The 14,966-nt window shown below is 34.5% G+C and overlaps 1 protein-coding gene across 3 annotated transcripts in view; it reads right to left on the bottom strand.

Moving 5' to 3' along the window:
* The window catches only part of KDM4C (lysine demethylase 4C), a 266,679-nt gene that overhangs the window by 208,607 nt on the left and 43,106 nt on the right, over window positions 1-14,966 (bottom strand). For all 3 annotated transcript variants that reach the window (XM_067315328.1, XM_067315329.1, XM_067315330.1), the window contains 2 exons: window positions 10,980-11,029; window positions 149-252 (listed from right to left, as the gene is read on the bottom strand). In XM_067315328.1, coding sequence (XP_067171429.1) covers window positions 149-252; window positions 10,980-11,029 — 154 coding nt within the window. The remainder of the gene's footprint in view (window positions 1-148; window positions 253-10,979; window positions 11,030-14,966) is intronic.

The raw sequence follows: 14,966 nt of genomic DNA, 5'->3' as shown, positions 1-14,966 counted from the left end.
TATAAGCACTTGTTTTAACCTTGTCAGGGAAACAGTACCTAAATAAAAAATAATAATTTTGCCTCATCTTTATTATAAACAATCTTTATAGTACACACAATCTAATTCAATGCATGAATGCACAGTTTAAAAACAAACACTAATGTACCTTGTCAAAAGGAATTCCATACTTTTTCAATATTGAGGGAGAAATCAAGGTCATCTTGTGGCGAAGAAAAGCATCACATCCTTGAGAGCTGCTTGGGAAGAACCCTAAGAAGGTAAAATAAGCAAAATTGGGTTTCTTTTAATTAAAACAAGTAGGAAATTTCAGTAGTATTTTACAATAAATAATACTGTTGAACATTTGTTTTGGCATTTTTCATCCAGTCATTGCTAGTTACTGAGAGATATGTATAAAAAACAAACAGTTCCTACATGATTTAGCTGATTTTCAGCTTTTTTCCTTTCTTTTTGGAAAGAGGTGAAATAATTTAAAATAAATTTGGACCTGTAAATTTGAGAATCCTTTCTTTCCTTTACAGAAATGTTTTGTTCTATATTTTTCAAAGTTTAATGATCATCCTGCAAACCCTGGACACATCTCCTGCACATATGAAAAATCAACATTAATATTTAAATTTAGAAGCATCCCACAAGAATCACATTTACCTAGCACCTCCAGACCATGTATATAGTACACAAACATGTCCGTCTACCTGGAAAAGGACAGAAGGTATAGCAATCTTATTTCTCTCTGTTCCCCAGATTTCATAGAAATACCCGGTGCATTTCTAAGAAGGCATTTTTCGCTCCTTTGCATCTTGTTCTGATTTGCATGAACAAAGATTGCTATTCAGGTTTCAGCTTTCATCATTATTTATGTAGCAATCCACTAACCCTGGTTAGTTCATTTCGTAAAGATACAATGCAGTTGATCAGCACATGGAAATAAATGAGTGAGGGCTACTCATACCAGTTGTTAATTGGGCCATGTGTGGCACTAGGGGGCTTCCATCATGGCATCAGTAATACAAGACAGCATAAGGAGACTACACCTTTTTTCCAGCACTCGTTATCCTCTTCCATGTGGGAGAAACAAAACTACGTGGGACTTGATTCTGCATAGACTTCAGGATTCCCTTTCTCAAACAGGAATAACATCAACATGGACAAATAAGCAGGTGTCACTGAACTCCAGTATCTGGCCCTCTAATTGGGATGCAAAGAGCACAGCAGCCACAGTTCACATTGGCGAACCAGTCCTGCTCTCTCTAAAATGAAAGCACCAGGTTCTTCAACCTAACTATATCACAGTAAGAAAACATTATGCAATAATAAGGAAAACAGGGGAAGATGAGAGGGAGAAAGAGGGGAAAAGTTTCCAGAACATGGTTAACTCAACCCTTTCAGACCTCCTATAGCAAGACTCTCCAAAGCTGAAAGCACAATTTCTACAAATGACAAAACAAAGGAAAAGAAGGGCATAGTAGTTAATGATGGCAAGATGCTCCTGAAAAGCCCAGAAGATTGAAATATTGAAGGAGTATGGCGAGAGCCATCTAACCACCCACATTTCTCCGAATATGTGCTCCTGATCCCTCTCCTACTCAAGCACAGGTGTATTCCCCGCTCTCAGATGAATATAAGTCTCTTGCTGCAGCAGAGAGGAATACTTGTGATGCTAAAATGTAACATAACAGAAATACACAGAAGCCTTACAAAGTTGTATCACTAACAGACCAACAGAAGCAGATTGATAGTAAAGGGGATCAATTAACTCAATAAACAGCAACAATGAAAAAGGTTTTATTATTTTTATTATAAGGACTAATTATTATTTATCTTCACAGGGAGGGCGGGGGGCAGGAGGAGGGTGTCAGCATTTATCACTACCAAGAATCACCAGGAGATGTACTATGAATAACTGAAATCCATATATTTAACAGTCGTGGAAAAAATGTAATTTTACTGTATCAAGGATACAACATTTGAAAATAATTCATTTTTCTCCAGTTCAACTTCATTTTATTTATTTCCTGCACTTCTTTATATAGAGCATATTTTGCAATGTTACCAAGACTTACTACTCTCAACAGTTCACTGCACTGTATGTCATTTATTCTCTAGAGATTTCAGAACACTTTGCAAAGGTTGGCAGGTTACTGCCAAAAGAAGTATAACAAAGTAATTGTTTTAAAAATATAGCCTAATTTTCAGAAAGCATAACTGAGGCAGAAAGAAGTTCACTATCTGTAACAGCTTCCTAGGAAAAAATTAAGCACAACAGAAAGCTGAACCAAGAAGTCCTGGTTCCTTGTCTTAATCTTTAAGAATAAGATCACACTGTTGAGTATATAGAATTTCACCACTGCCATCTCTTAAAACAAGTGCGCATGTGCGTGTGTGTGTAAAACAAAGATGAAATTAAGATTTTTACCTAGAGAAATATGAGTTAGCATGACTACTAAAAAGGAAAGAAGTGGGGTAAGAGGTTGATATTTTGCCTTTTGACAAGATTAGAATAAAGTGTGCTTAGAAAAGATTCTTAGAACAATTACAAAATCTGCATTTCACAATACAACTGTTCCGTGCAAACAATACAAATAAGACAAAGGGAGAAATTGTGGGTAACAATTATGAGATACTCTCATTTTCCTGTACAATAAATATATTGTTATCTGTTCTTTCTAATATTCACAAATGGAAAGAAAGAAGTAGGCAAATTAGTTGGGAGAAGTTACCAATTAATTACAAAAAAACTATCCTCTACTCCAAACCACGTAAAGGAAATTCACAGGTGAACAAGTACTTCAAGTACTGAGTATGTGTTTCCCTTTAAAGGTCAAAATATACCATTTACAAGAGAATGAAAAACAAACGCAAAACTCTAAAAGCTCTTTCTAAATAGTGCATTTCAAATTAACTTAAACTTTAAAAATCCACAGATTTGCGCTGCATTAAATGAATTAAAATTTATATTATAATCAATGAAGAAAGCAGGGTTTGAGTCTATACATAGATTTGTAATCTGGCCCCAAACAAATGCAGTGACTGGTCATAAATTAATTTAAATTGGAAAACCATTGAAGGAAGATAATGTGCATTGTATTAAATACTTCATTTAGTTTGAAATTTATATTTACAATAGACCACATATAATTCGGTCCACAAAAAATTATGCATTCTATCATCTGAACAAAAACACATCATGTACAAGGCAGAATATATCTTTTGCAAAATGAAGGAGAGTATTTTCATGAACTCCTGCTCATGAAAGTTAAGCATAAAGTTAAGCATCTTAATAATATTTAGAAACTTAAGTATTCCATTTGATTTCCAGAAGTACTAACCATGCAATACAACATGCAATACTTCCTTAAAGTAAGGCCACTTTACAGATTCCTAAATAGGATTTTGATTCCTATTTAGGAAAGAAATTCTAAGAAGGCTTTTGCTTCAAACAATACTCTCAATGGATTCCCTCAAATTATTTTCAGCTGTATTATAAATCCACCTAACAATTCTTAAGGTAAAAAAATTTCAATATAAAGCCATTTAAAAACAACGTATTTTTTTCTAAATACAAGGAGAACATACATAATGTTATTCTTTCAAGTAAAAGTACTGCCTGAGGACAAAATTAAAGTGAAGCAAACACTGTGTATAGAAAAAGAAACAAAAAAATCTTACAATTTATCAGTTATCTTGCCTAGCAACTTGTAGTGACAGTGGAGTGAAGTGGAAGAGATAGTGGAGAAGATATGACACCAGTTCTTCATGGTCAAAGAAAAAAAAAAAAATCTACTTAATGACTGTATTAATACTGATTCAGGAAAAAATACTTTGAGTTACTGATGTATAAAATGACATTTTATGCCTGAAGAACATAAAAGATCTTTGAGGAAGATCCAGATTGATAGACTTCCTGCAAGTGTTTTTCCACAGGGAATATATATATACAAAGAACAATACCTAACCACTCTCTAAATTGAATTCTAGCCATTTTGCTGAAAAAATACAGTAATTGTATAAAAACAGAAGGAAGAAGTCACTCAAGAAAATTAAACAAACGTGACTAGAAAAATGCTATAAAAATATTGCTTAGCTGACACAAATTTAGCCACAGGACATTTAACTAAAATAAGGACTTTCTGTCATCTCTTTACTATGTCTGCACACTTGAGTTGTATCCTTCTTGCAGATATTATGCTGTCCTTCACAGAAACGGTTTCATTCTTGTACTGATATGTGCAGTTCACACATTCTGTGCCACTACAAAATATTTTTTGACTGTCAAAGTCTACACTTAGACACGCATTCAAATTTTTAGTCTCATTCAGAGCATTTCTCAAAAACAGTTCTCTTCAACGAACACGAGAAGAAAGAAGGTATTATCACTGTAAGGGTCTCCATTTATCAGGACTTCTGCTCTGCCTGGGCTAATTCTAAGGTCACTGGCAATACTGCACGAGCTTTTCTCTGAGCAAAGAAAAACCTTGAGCAAGAATAGGTTAGCAGATATAAAGGTATACCTACTGACATACTGAATAGAGTACTTCACATTAGAAGCATAACAAGAACCTTACAAACATATTAAATGTACGGACAGTAAGGAACAAACTTTAAGGAACCCTGAAATTTAAATAAACAAAGTACAATATAATTTCCTTCTATTCCCTTTCATCAATTTCCTATTGCCTTTGAGCCATTCCAGGCCAATTCAAGACAGGCCAGGAACACAGTTCAAGACTAGAACCTCCTCAAAACTAATGCTGAAATTATTTACAGGATTACCAGTTAACGCTGGTTCATTAGTAAAATCCCACATCAAAAGGAAAAATACCTGTCCTGTATCCAGAATGTTCACAGTATTCAAGTTCTGTAGTAGATTCTTTTAAGTGTTTTTACTAATTATGTGAAATTAAACATCCATTAACTCTGAATCATCTCTAGAAAAGCAGGAATTTTGTGGCAATTCGCATGTAAACCCAATTTCACAGATAGTCTCTTGAGATGTGGCAGACTTTCTATGCTGCTTCTAGGCACTTATATTTAGTCAATCCAGCCTTCCACATCCTCTTGGAAATGATTACACAAAACCCAAAAGGCCAACTCAAAATAATTATTTCATGGGAGGGAAAGAGCAAGTCTAGAAAGACCAGAATAAAACAGAATCAGGCTGCACATTGACTTATGTTCATGAGAAACAGACTGGTTCAAAACTTCTCTAATTGCTGGTTTTCTGATATTCTCAACACCTGAGGCACAATTAGAACCGTTTCTGACATAAGAATGTGATACAAAATTTTGGTGGCCAAATGTTTCGTTATGAGCACATAAACTACAGGTAGAGTATACTTATCCAGGAAACTGAAGGTCCCACTGAGGCTTTGTAACTGCCTTATCTAGTTATAGCGGAAGTAACAATGGCAGACTGTGCTAACAATCAAAAACACGCTCTCAGAAGACTCTAGATACAGACTCTGACAGAAGACACAGACCAAAACGAGACAGTCTTAACACAAGGTAATCAATGTTGTTTGTACTAACAAAATGACATTTTTGAATGACAGTCTTATCATCACTAAGCCAAATTTGCACCTTTTGTCAAGGCTATTCCACCTGGTTAGACAATGACGCTCCAACATAATCATTGGTTTTCTGATCCATATTCCAGATGCAACACAAAACCTTCTTATTTTCAGGAGAAATTGGGGGCAATGGGCACCAAGCAAATTGCTGGCAATATCTGAGGAGGACAAGATTCACACACACACAAAAGAGAGTGCTGCATTGAGAGTCTTTAAGGGCAACTGAAAAGGATCTGGGATAATTTTAAAATAAGTTCAGGCCAACCATTAGATAAATCATTAAGGGACAATGAGCATTGCTACCTGGAAGGCTCATTTTTTTCAACCTGAGAGTAGCATTCCTGAATGTCACACTCAACTCTATATCAGATGACTTTATCTTCATATCACAACCATGATTCACGCAAATTTAAGTAGATGGGGTTTCATTACCTGGTTGGTTACCGTTTGAGATAATTGGAACACTTATCTACACTACTAGGAATGCATTCATACTGATTTCAACTAAATTGTTCAGCTATGATCATACACGGACAAATTGGAACACTTTTATTCCCAAATGAGTACTACTTAACTCTGCAAGTAACTCCATTGACTTGAACAGGGCAATTGACAATATATATTATTTTGTATGATCAAGGATATCACATTTTGGCCAATAATAAAGTCATTATTTTACAAACATGCATAAAAATCACCTTCTGAGAGAACTTTCAATTCAGATTCTGACCAGTGAATTAATGAGGCAATACTTACTATCTATTCTACACTGGTACACTCAGATAACACTTCACCTGAAATTTTATATTAAAGGTGCTGTATTTCTAACTTGTTTCTCAATATTAATTTAAAATGAAAATACAAAACTTACTTAAAATATCTGAAAGAGAACATCCAAAATTGTAAATAACTTTAATGTAATTAAAATTAAACTCAATTAACATAATTAACTAAAGGAAGAAAACTCAAATTTGATGTAATTTTAAGTTATGTAGATCATCCAACTTCACTTAAAGGACTTCAAAACATACAAAATATTAATCATAATTCATGATCAATATTCTCGCAACACAGGCAGATAGGAAGGAAGGACAGAACTTTTAGTCATTTTATTTCTATATTTCACTTTGGTAGATACAAATAAAAATTTGATATAATGTATTTGAATGAATTTGCAATGATTTGAATTAATGTGGTTTGAATTTCAATATTGCAGATAAAAGAAAAATTAGAAGAATGAGTTTGCATGGCAACAGTCCTCACAAAGAAACAGTGGCAATTTGTATGCTATATAAAGCACAGAATACTAAAGCCACAAAAGATAGCAACTACTGTGAAATATGAGTGTTATTATGCCCAGATGAATATGTTACAGCCCAAAGTTTATTATCTCTTTGATGCAAGCTTCCTAACTTAACTCAAATAACTATCAATTGGGAAAAAGTTCTGTTCTTCAGATGCTGCAGTTTTCAGACTGGAGGCACTTACAAGTTATCCAAGTACTGCATTAAGTTTCATTTCAACAACTATTTATACTTATTTTCATATATAACAGATAATAACTTCTGCATGAAATTAATTAATACTATAAACCATACAAAGCTTTTTAAAACACTACTTAAAATATCTGTCATATCTGATTTGCCTCCGTGCTTCTACTTTTACTTTATTTGCTAACCTATTTTGTGAAACAAAAAATCCTTTAAAATACTATGGTATTACAGATTAACATAACGAGTATTAAAATTGCAGTAACAGCTCACTTGAGATTTTTATTACATTTATGTCTACATAAAATTGAAAAAACTACATAAATGAGAAAACAGCTGAAGGGCAAAATCAGACTGTTGCCTTTATTAGATACAAGTCTAATGTCTTTCAGACAAAATATTTGTAGGTGCCACAGTCAATCAAGATTTCAATGGAAAGCAAAGATGAAAGCACTCATGCACGGAAGGCCTGTGTGATAATTGCGATGTACAGACAGGATAATGGAAAATATCCCAACCTTCCTTTAATTTTATGTATCAGCTGCTAGCTTGACCTAGACTACCTGCTACATTTGCTGCATTATTTTATTATTTTAATTATTTAGGATCCTTCAATTAATTCAAGAGGTATCCGGTCAGCACAGGTAACCTTCTTGAATAAACTGCTTTTTTTCCTTCAGATGTTGCAGTCCTGCAAAAGTATGATTAAAAATATTTTTAACAAACATGTAATTAAGTCTGAAGGTCTCATTTATGCTACATTTTTATTAACCTTTATTATTAACTCAATTGCAGCCAGTAGGTTGCTTTACATTTTCATCATTTTAGAGTATCTTACTGCAAAACTCTGAATGTTTTTTAGCAGGCAGCAACTGCAGCATGGAAGATCACAGATGCCTTAAACTCCATGAGCATGAAAATCATCAGAAATGATAACTATTTTAAAAAATCTGAAAGTATATGTCAAAGTGAGCATAAAGTTCATCACCTACGCTTAAGAACTACAGTATCACCTTCTGGAATCTATTCTGAGCTATTAGCCGGACCAAAAATACCACGAAAATACTTTACTCAGAGAAATATAAGCTAAAATACATTAAAGTCAAGCACTAAATTTAGGAAATGTCAGAGGTGGTTGTCTGTAAAACTAACTTATCTACCTTATAAAGGTGTTATGATAAAATCTTTGAGCATGCAAGCTTTCCTGCAGAAACCCAGTTTCTTTCAGTGGATATAACAGAATAAACAACTATTTGAAATTTTATCTTCATTGTTCAATATCTGATTCTATGTTTTATTTGCCATTCACTGTTCAAAAGACAGTTCTGAAATAATAATAATTAAGTTTTTATCATACACACGATTCATCACAGAAAGGAGATTTCTATTCACCACGCTGGTCTCTATAACTTGAACTGAAGTATAAACAATAGCTATAGTAGAAAACTTACTTGAATGCAAATATGCACTGGAAAAGAATGAGTGACACTCTTCAGCAAGTTCTTTAAATATAGTGATCAGCAAGGATCAAGGAATTGGGTTTCTGTTCCAAGCTCCGGAAGGAAGGATGTCTGTGCGTCTGTGTCGCTCAAGCCTGATCCCTCTCTGCCCTATCTTCCCCCAGCCAGTTCTAGTCCTGAGAACCATTACTCTGGATGACACCGAAGTCCCTTCTAGCCTCTTATCCAATTATGGTATTCTGACATTAGGTCATTGATCACCCAGTACAACCTGTCAGCCCCTAATAAACAGTGGTTTTAGGGATTTCCACTTCTACCCCATGCTTTATGTTCCATTCTTCCTACTGCATTATTTTCAAAATGTACCAGACAAAGTGATCACTTAATTCCACTTAATTTTTAGAAATGGATGAATGAGTGTTGCTGAAATTGCCCCTTCTCTTCTCTCTCTCAAAAAAGAAGTTTGGACATGCACTCATTACAGAACATTTAAGTCCAAATAGTTTTAAAATTCCGCACAGCTGTAAGCAACCAATATGAAATCCTGTAATAAACATCAGAGTAGCCATACCATATTAACTGCAAAGTCTATCTACCCAAGAATCCTGTTTACAGCAAAGGTCAAAAGCGGATGTAGAGAGAAGAGTTTAAGTACAGCATGAAACCTTCACTTCCTCTGAGCACTCTTCCAGGACTAACTAGTCAAGGCTCAAAAACTTCCAAAGTCAGATGTGGTTTCTATGTCTCCTTTAACAAATTTCTCTGACAGTGTTATCCAGTCTCCCCTTGAATCCACGTAAACTTTTAGATTCACTACTGGCAACGAGTTCAGACTGTGTGAAGAACCATGTCCTTCTGTTTGTTCTGAAACTGCTGAGACACTTCATTCAGAGTCTGCAACTGTACTGGAAAATCCAAAGAACAATCATTCTTTAGTCACCTTTTTCACACCAGTCATCACAGACCTTTATCATATCCCTTCTCTTTGACTCTTTTCCAGATTAAAAAGTTCTAGCTTTCTGAACAGTTCTTTGTACAGAAAAGCCATATGACTGGTTATTCTTGTTGCCCCTCTCTGGACCTTCTCCATTTCTCCATTCCTTTTATTCTCTACTCTTTTCCTGTAACCCTTGAAAATAACTATTGAACAACCTTAGCATAACTCGGTGTCACCTGCACTGTCTACAACTAATATCGATTTGTTCACTAGTGAATCCTGCAAGCTTTAAGGTATACATATAAAGCTTTCTGTATTTTACAAGTTGTAAAAGAATCTGGAAAGGAGAAAATAAGTGATAACTTTTTCAGATGAAACGATGGGTAAATTTAGAACTATGAAATATAATTATCCAGGTTGACATCTGCCCACCTGAGAAGGTTTTTTGAAAATACAAGTTCACAGGTCTTTGCTTTCATATCTCAGTGATAAACGTCAAATTACTGTTCGCAGTAACTAGTTTAAAAATAGCTCAGAATAATAATCATGAACATATATGCACACAAAATGGGTCTGAAAAGAAAATGTACAAATATTTTCAGAATTTAGTCCTCATGTATGATATCTAGTTACCAACTTTCAATAGCATTTCTTATAAAATATGGTTAATAGCAAGCTACAAAAACGTGTGCTGCCACACTAAGAAACATGTCTAATTGTTCTTGTATTCATATCAGCACTCTTAATCTGAAACAAAAAACAGAGCTGAAGTATGGCTTAAAATAAACCAAGTTACTATGTGAGAAGAGAAATTATTTTCCTAAGATAAGTAATACTTGGCCCTTTAAATCTCTTCCCTACAGCAATATCCTCTGCTCCTTCACAAAAGGTGCCCCTCACGCCTCTGGAGGGCAAAAACCAGATTATGCTTTGGCTAGGCTGGATTTATTTGCTTGCTCACTGGCCAGATAGTCTGCTATCAAAACAGGATTTAGAGTTGGCAGGTTTTGTCTGCTTCCTCTTTCCCTGAAGGTATTAACTAGGTCTCCATCTGGGCTCTACCCAGCCATTAACTTTCATAAAGCTTTGAGACTCAACTCTCTTTGACAGTTCTACCTTTTTGTCAAATTTGGCTAAGATTGGCTAAAAGATTCAAAAGTTACTGGGGACAAGGAGCTATGACAAAGGGAGAAAAAGAGACAGAGGAGACAATGATACCATCAATAATAATCTAATGAACAAAAAGAACAAACTATTAAGCTTCTTTTTCATAGGCCTAACCAAATCAAAAGGACCAGCACAAAATTAAATACTAAGAAAAAAAAATGTATTTTGTTTCTTAAAAATTCCCCAGAGCACCTAACAGTGTTCCTGGTTTGAAAACATACTAGAGGCAGATAAAAGTCGCACAGTATTAAGAAAGAATAAAACACAGTTGGCAAGTCAAGGACTAGGATTTTCACTTTCCTGGAGGTTTGTCCTCTAAACACCTTAAATACTGAAATATTGAAAATATTACCTTGAGCTAGTCGTTCAAGACGTCTCCCATGTTCTGGAGGAATAGCATACCTAAAATTCACACAAGGAAAAAGATAAAGTGTTTAAAGACATAATTACTGAAGAAGCCATAGTTTCATATAAGCTAAATACCAAAAAACACAGAAGCCAGTAAGATTAAACAATGAAGAAAGGTGTAGTCTGCAGAAAAACTAGTGATTCTGTTATTTTTGAGAAAACATTTTAGTTTATCTCTAGCTTAAACGTTATAATATATAGTTCAAAAATGTTTTACTCACTATATAAAATCATGCATATTGACAATATTTTACATGATTACACCCCTTACCATTATTTCACTTAAAAAAAGATGCAGGTATTTTTATTTTCCAAATGAAGCAGAAACACATGCAATAGAATAATATCCAAATCGTACAGGATTAATTTCTTTGAATCCTACCATGCTTCACAAGAGTTCAACAGAAAAATATAAGCATTAAACAAACTTCTCATATTTTTTCCTTATAGCCAATGCTGGGGAATAAGAGAGTTACTTGTCATTGTAAATCAATACAATTAAATCATTTTTTAACTCCAAGAAATACACTTTCTTTAAATTCAGTAATTATACACTCCTTGGAAACACTCTACTCTTACAATAAACTACGTTTAGAAGATTTCATAATGTATTTGCAACAAATTAGTAAGAATATAACAGGACTGGAATCATCATCATGTTATTTTTAATGTTTACGACAGCTAGAAAATTCTAGATTATTGAAAAGATGCAGTTTCATTCTGCTTTTCTGAATATACACAGAATGTAAAAAATTAATTGCAAATTTGTTATTCACATATTTAATGTACTTCATACATTTACTGTATGCATTAATTAGTCTGTACTAATCAACTTCAACAGCTTGAACGTGATATAATTAGCTCCTATTTTAGTTTAATACTGAAATAGATTTGGATTGAATCTTCTCTATAAAAATATGGTTCAAAAAGGGGAGAAAATGCCTATTTAGCAGTACCACATAGTCCAAAGCCACATTTTCAAAGCAAGCCAACATTCAGCTTTTTTCTTTTACTATACTGTGAGCACAGATTTCATTCATCTCTCTTGTCAACTCACTAACATTTACGATTTGACTAAACCAAGTGAGGCATCCTAGGTCTCTCATTTTGCACAAGAATTAAACATCTCCTTTTTTCCCTCTCTCAGACATGCACCCGTGTGCGCGTGTGCACACCCCCACCATTACTCTGTATTACAAGGGAACCTGCAGCATACAAGCAAGATTTGTGTATCCCAGGAGTCAGTGATTCAAGCACAACTGTAACAAAGCCCATGCTCATTGACAACCCACGCCAAATGATATTAAACAAAAGATTTTCAGCCTGACTCCATTCACTTTTTCAGTTTTAATCAGAATTTCATTATCTCCCCAAAATGAATTGTTTCTCTCCATTTGTCTTTCCAAACTGTTTATACATCTGTCCTCTACCATACATTACACATGCATCAGTTTGTACACAGTAATCTAAAATACGTTTGCATCTTTCACAGCCCAGTGCAGACAAATTGCTACGTACAGTGCTGTGTATGGTACACAACTCCATAAAGTAAAACCAGAAAAGACAGTGTACTTGTCTAACAAAAAACTCTTAGACCTTTCTTTGCTTTTCATGCTTCTAATTAGGCTGGGATTCTTTCTAAAAATGCTCAGTACAATTTACTACATTTTTGTGATAATACGTGGTCACATACTTCCGCTTGTACACATGGGCATGTAGGTATTTATCAACGCCATAAAAATGCAAAATTTGACAAATGAACTCTCAATATATCACTTGGAAAGATAAGACAAGATATGTGTTTTAACTAGGCTGTACCTATTTTTTAGCAAATCTAAAAACTGTCAAGCAATAATTCATTAAATGCAAGGTAGTCCTTTTCACCACTGTCTTGTTTCTGGTGATACCATCTACTCCTTGATCTTTTGTTTCTTCCCAGTGTTGCTGTTGTCCTCTTTTCACAGTTAATGGACCGAGAAAAGGAAACTCTTTGTAGTACCACATATCAGGAACCAAGTTTCACTCTCCAGATACTTCAGGCTAACAACTTTCCTTGGTTCCAAATACAATTTATTAGAAAACTGAGCTTCTTAATACATGAGCAGCTGCCTTGGATACCAGTCAAATTATGCCAACATGAATCTTATAAGATCCCTGGTCGACAGTATAGAAGATTAAGCAGAAAACCCAAACCCTAACTCAGACGTTAAGTCAATGAAACTATGGAAGAGAAAAGGCTGAAGGAGTACAGAAACTCCTAAAGGAGGCACAAAGCACTCCTTCCTTTACCGACCTCTCCTCTGCAGCTGCAGTGTTGCAGCTTTTAGAAAGCTTGTGTCCAACCTCTTTTAGCTACCTTACCAAAAAACACTAATGTTTGATTTATCAAATCTTAAGGCCAAATCCTGCCCTCTTTAATTGTAGAGGGTATTAAATGCTAAATCACTAGGAGGCAAAGAGAATGTTTCTTGGATACAAAACAGAAATATACAAAAAGAGAAAGAAATAATAGTATTATTGTTAATGCTAAGTACACTTTAATTTTATTAGTTCAGGAAGACATATTTGTGTAAACTCTTGAAAAGACAAATGTATGATAAAAACTGAGTTCATCACTGTTCATCGCTAGAGTCATACCACAAAGGCAAGGTAATTATGGTAGATACATATGTTGAATATTGTTCAGGAGCATCTGCTCTGAAATACACAATAATGCAGCAATGCAAGGGTACAGGCAACAAGATAGCTATAAATAAATAATAATAAAAATTAAATGCAAGTCGAGACTTTGTGTCTCACAAACAGGTATATACCTAATATTTCCATTACATTTTCAAAGTTAAATACTTTGCACGATTTCTCAGTGTACTTTAAGTAAGCTAACAAATTCTTGCCCTTTTTTGTTTTTTGACAAAATCTCAGTCTTAGGGAATAACGTTCACCATTTACCCGTGAACTAGTAGCAATATAAGCTCACTGTCCTAACTATATTCCTCAAACGCCTCGTGGATGCAGTAACAGGCAATAGTCTAGTCCCTATGATCACTCAGTCATGTCTTTATATCAGAAAACATGATAGGTAACAATTAAGACAGTAGACTCTATGATGTGGAAAACCAGGCTACCAGGAACTTGGCTGAAATAGCTGCTTAATAATTTTAGTAACTACTTTGGTTACTATTGACTTTTTACTCAGAAGCAAAACCTTAATAACCTTTGATTTACTGCTACCTTCACGTTGTTTTGCTTCTGCTCTATGAGAGTGAATTTATTTTTTGTCTCCCTCTCCTCAACTGCTATTCCATTACGGTAAAATACAACAATTTTACTTCACATGGCAAATAAAATCCAGTACAGAAAAAAAAAAAAAATACAGGTTTTACTAATGGTCAATAGAAACGAGTCCAGACATCTGAGTTTTATTAGGAATGTTTGGACATTACACTGAGAAGCACACACATAGCAGCACACCAAGAAAAATACTCCTTTTTCTTTAATTAGGGAACAGACTCTTTAGTCCCTCACTCCAAGATATTAATGAAAAGCATGTGGATCACGGATGAAACTGCATAACTCAAAGGAAAGTATGGATTAAAATGGCAGCCTTCAGAAGAAGTAAAAACTAACAGAATTTTCAGAAGGCACAAGGGAAACCATTTAATGTCATCATATCTCCACAGCAATATCTACTTTTTCATACTTCCATTCAAGAGGCTGTTGCAAAAACATCAGACAACACAAAATAATTCTATTATACAAACAATGCTTATGGAAAACTGGACTAAAAACATCTATCTGAGCTGACAACATATTTTGAAACAACTCTAGGGCATGACCATTATTAACTGCATCACCTATGGATAATTTTGCATATTGTTCATTACCTTCATGCTTTTCCCCTCCCCTCGTAACAATGTAAGGTATAACCGTG

This window comes from Apteryx mantelli, chromosome Z (assembly GCF_036417845.1).
Source record: "Apteryx mantelli isolate bAptMan1 chromosome Z, bAptMan1.hap1, whole genome shotgun sequence".
Taxonomy (NCBI): domain Eukaryota; kingdom Metazoa; phylum Chordata; class Aves; order Apterygiformes; family Apterygidae; genus Apteryx; species Apteryx mantelli.
This window is presented reverse-complemented; position numbering and strand designations above follow the sequence as displayed.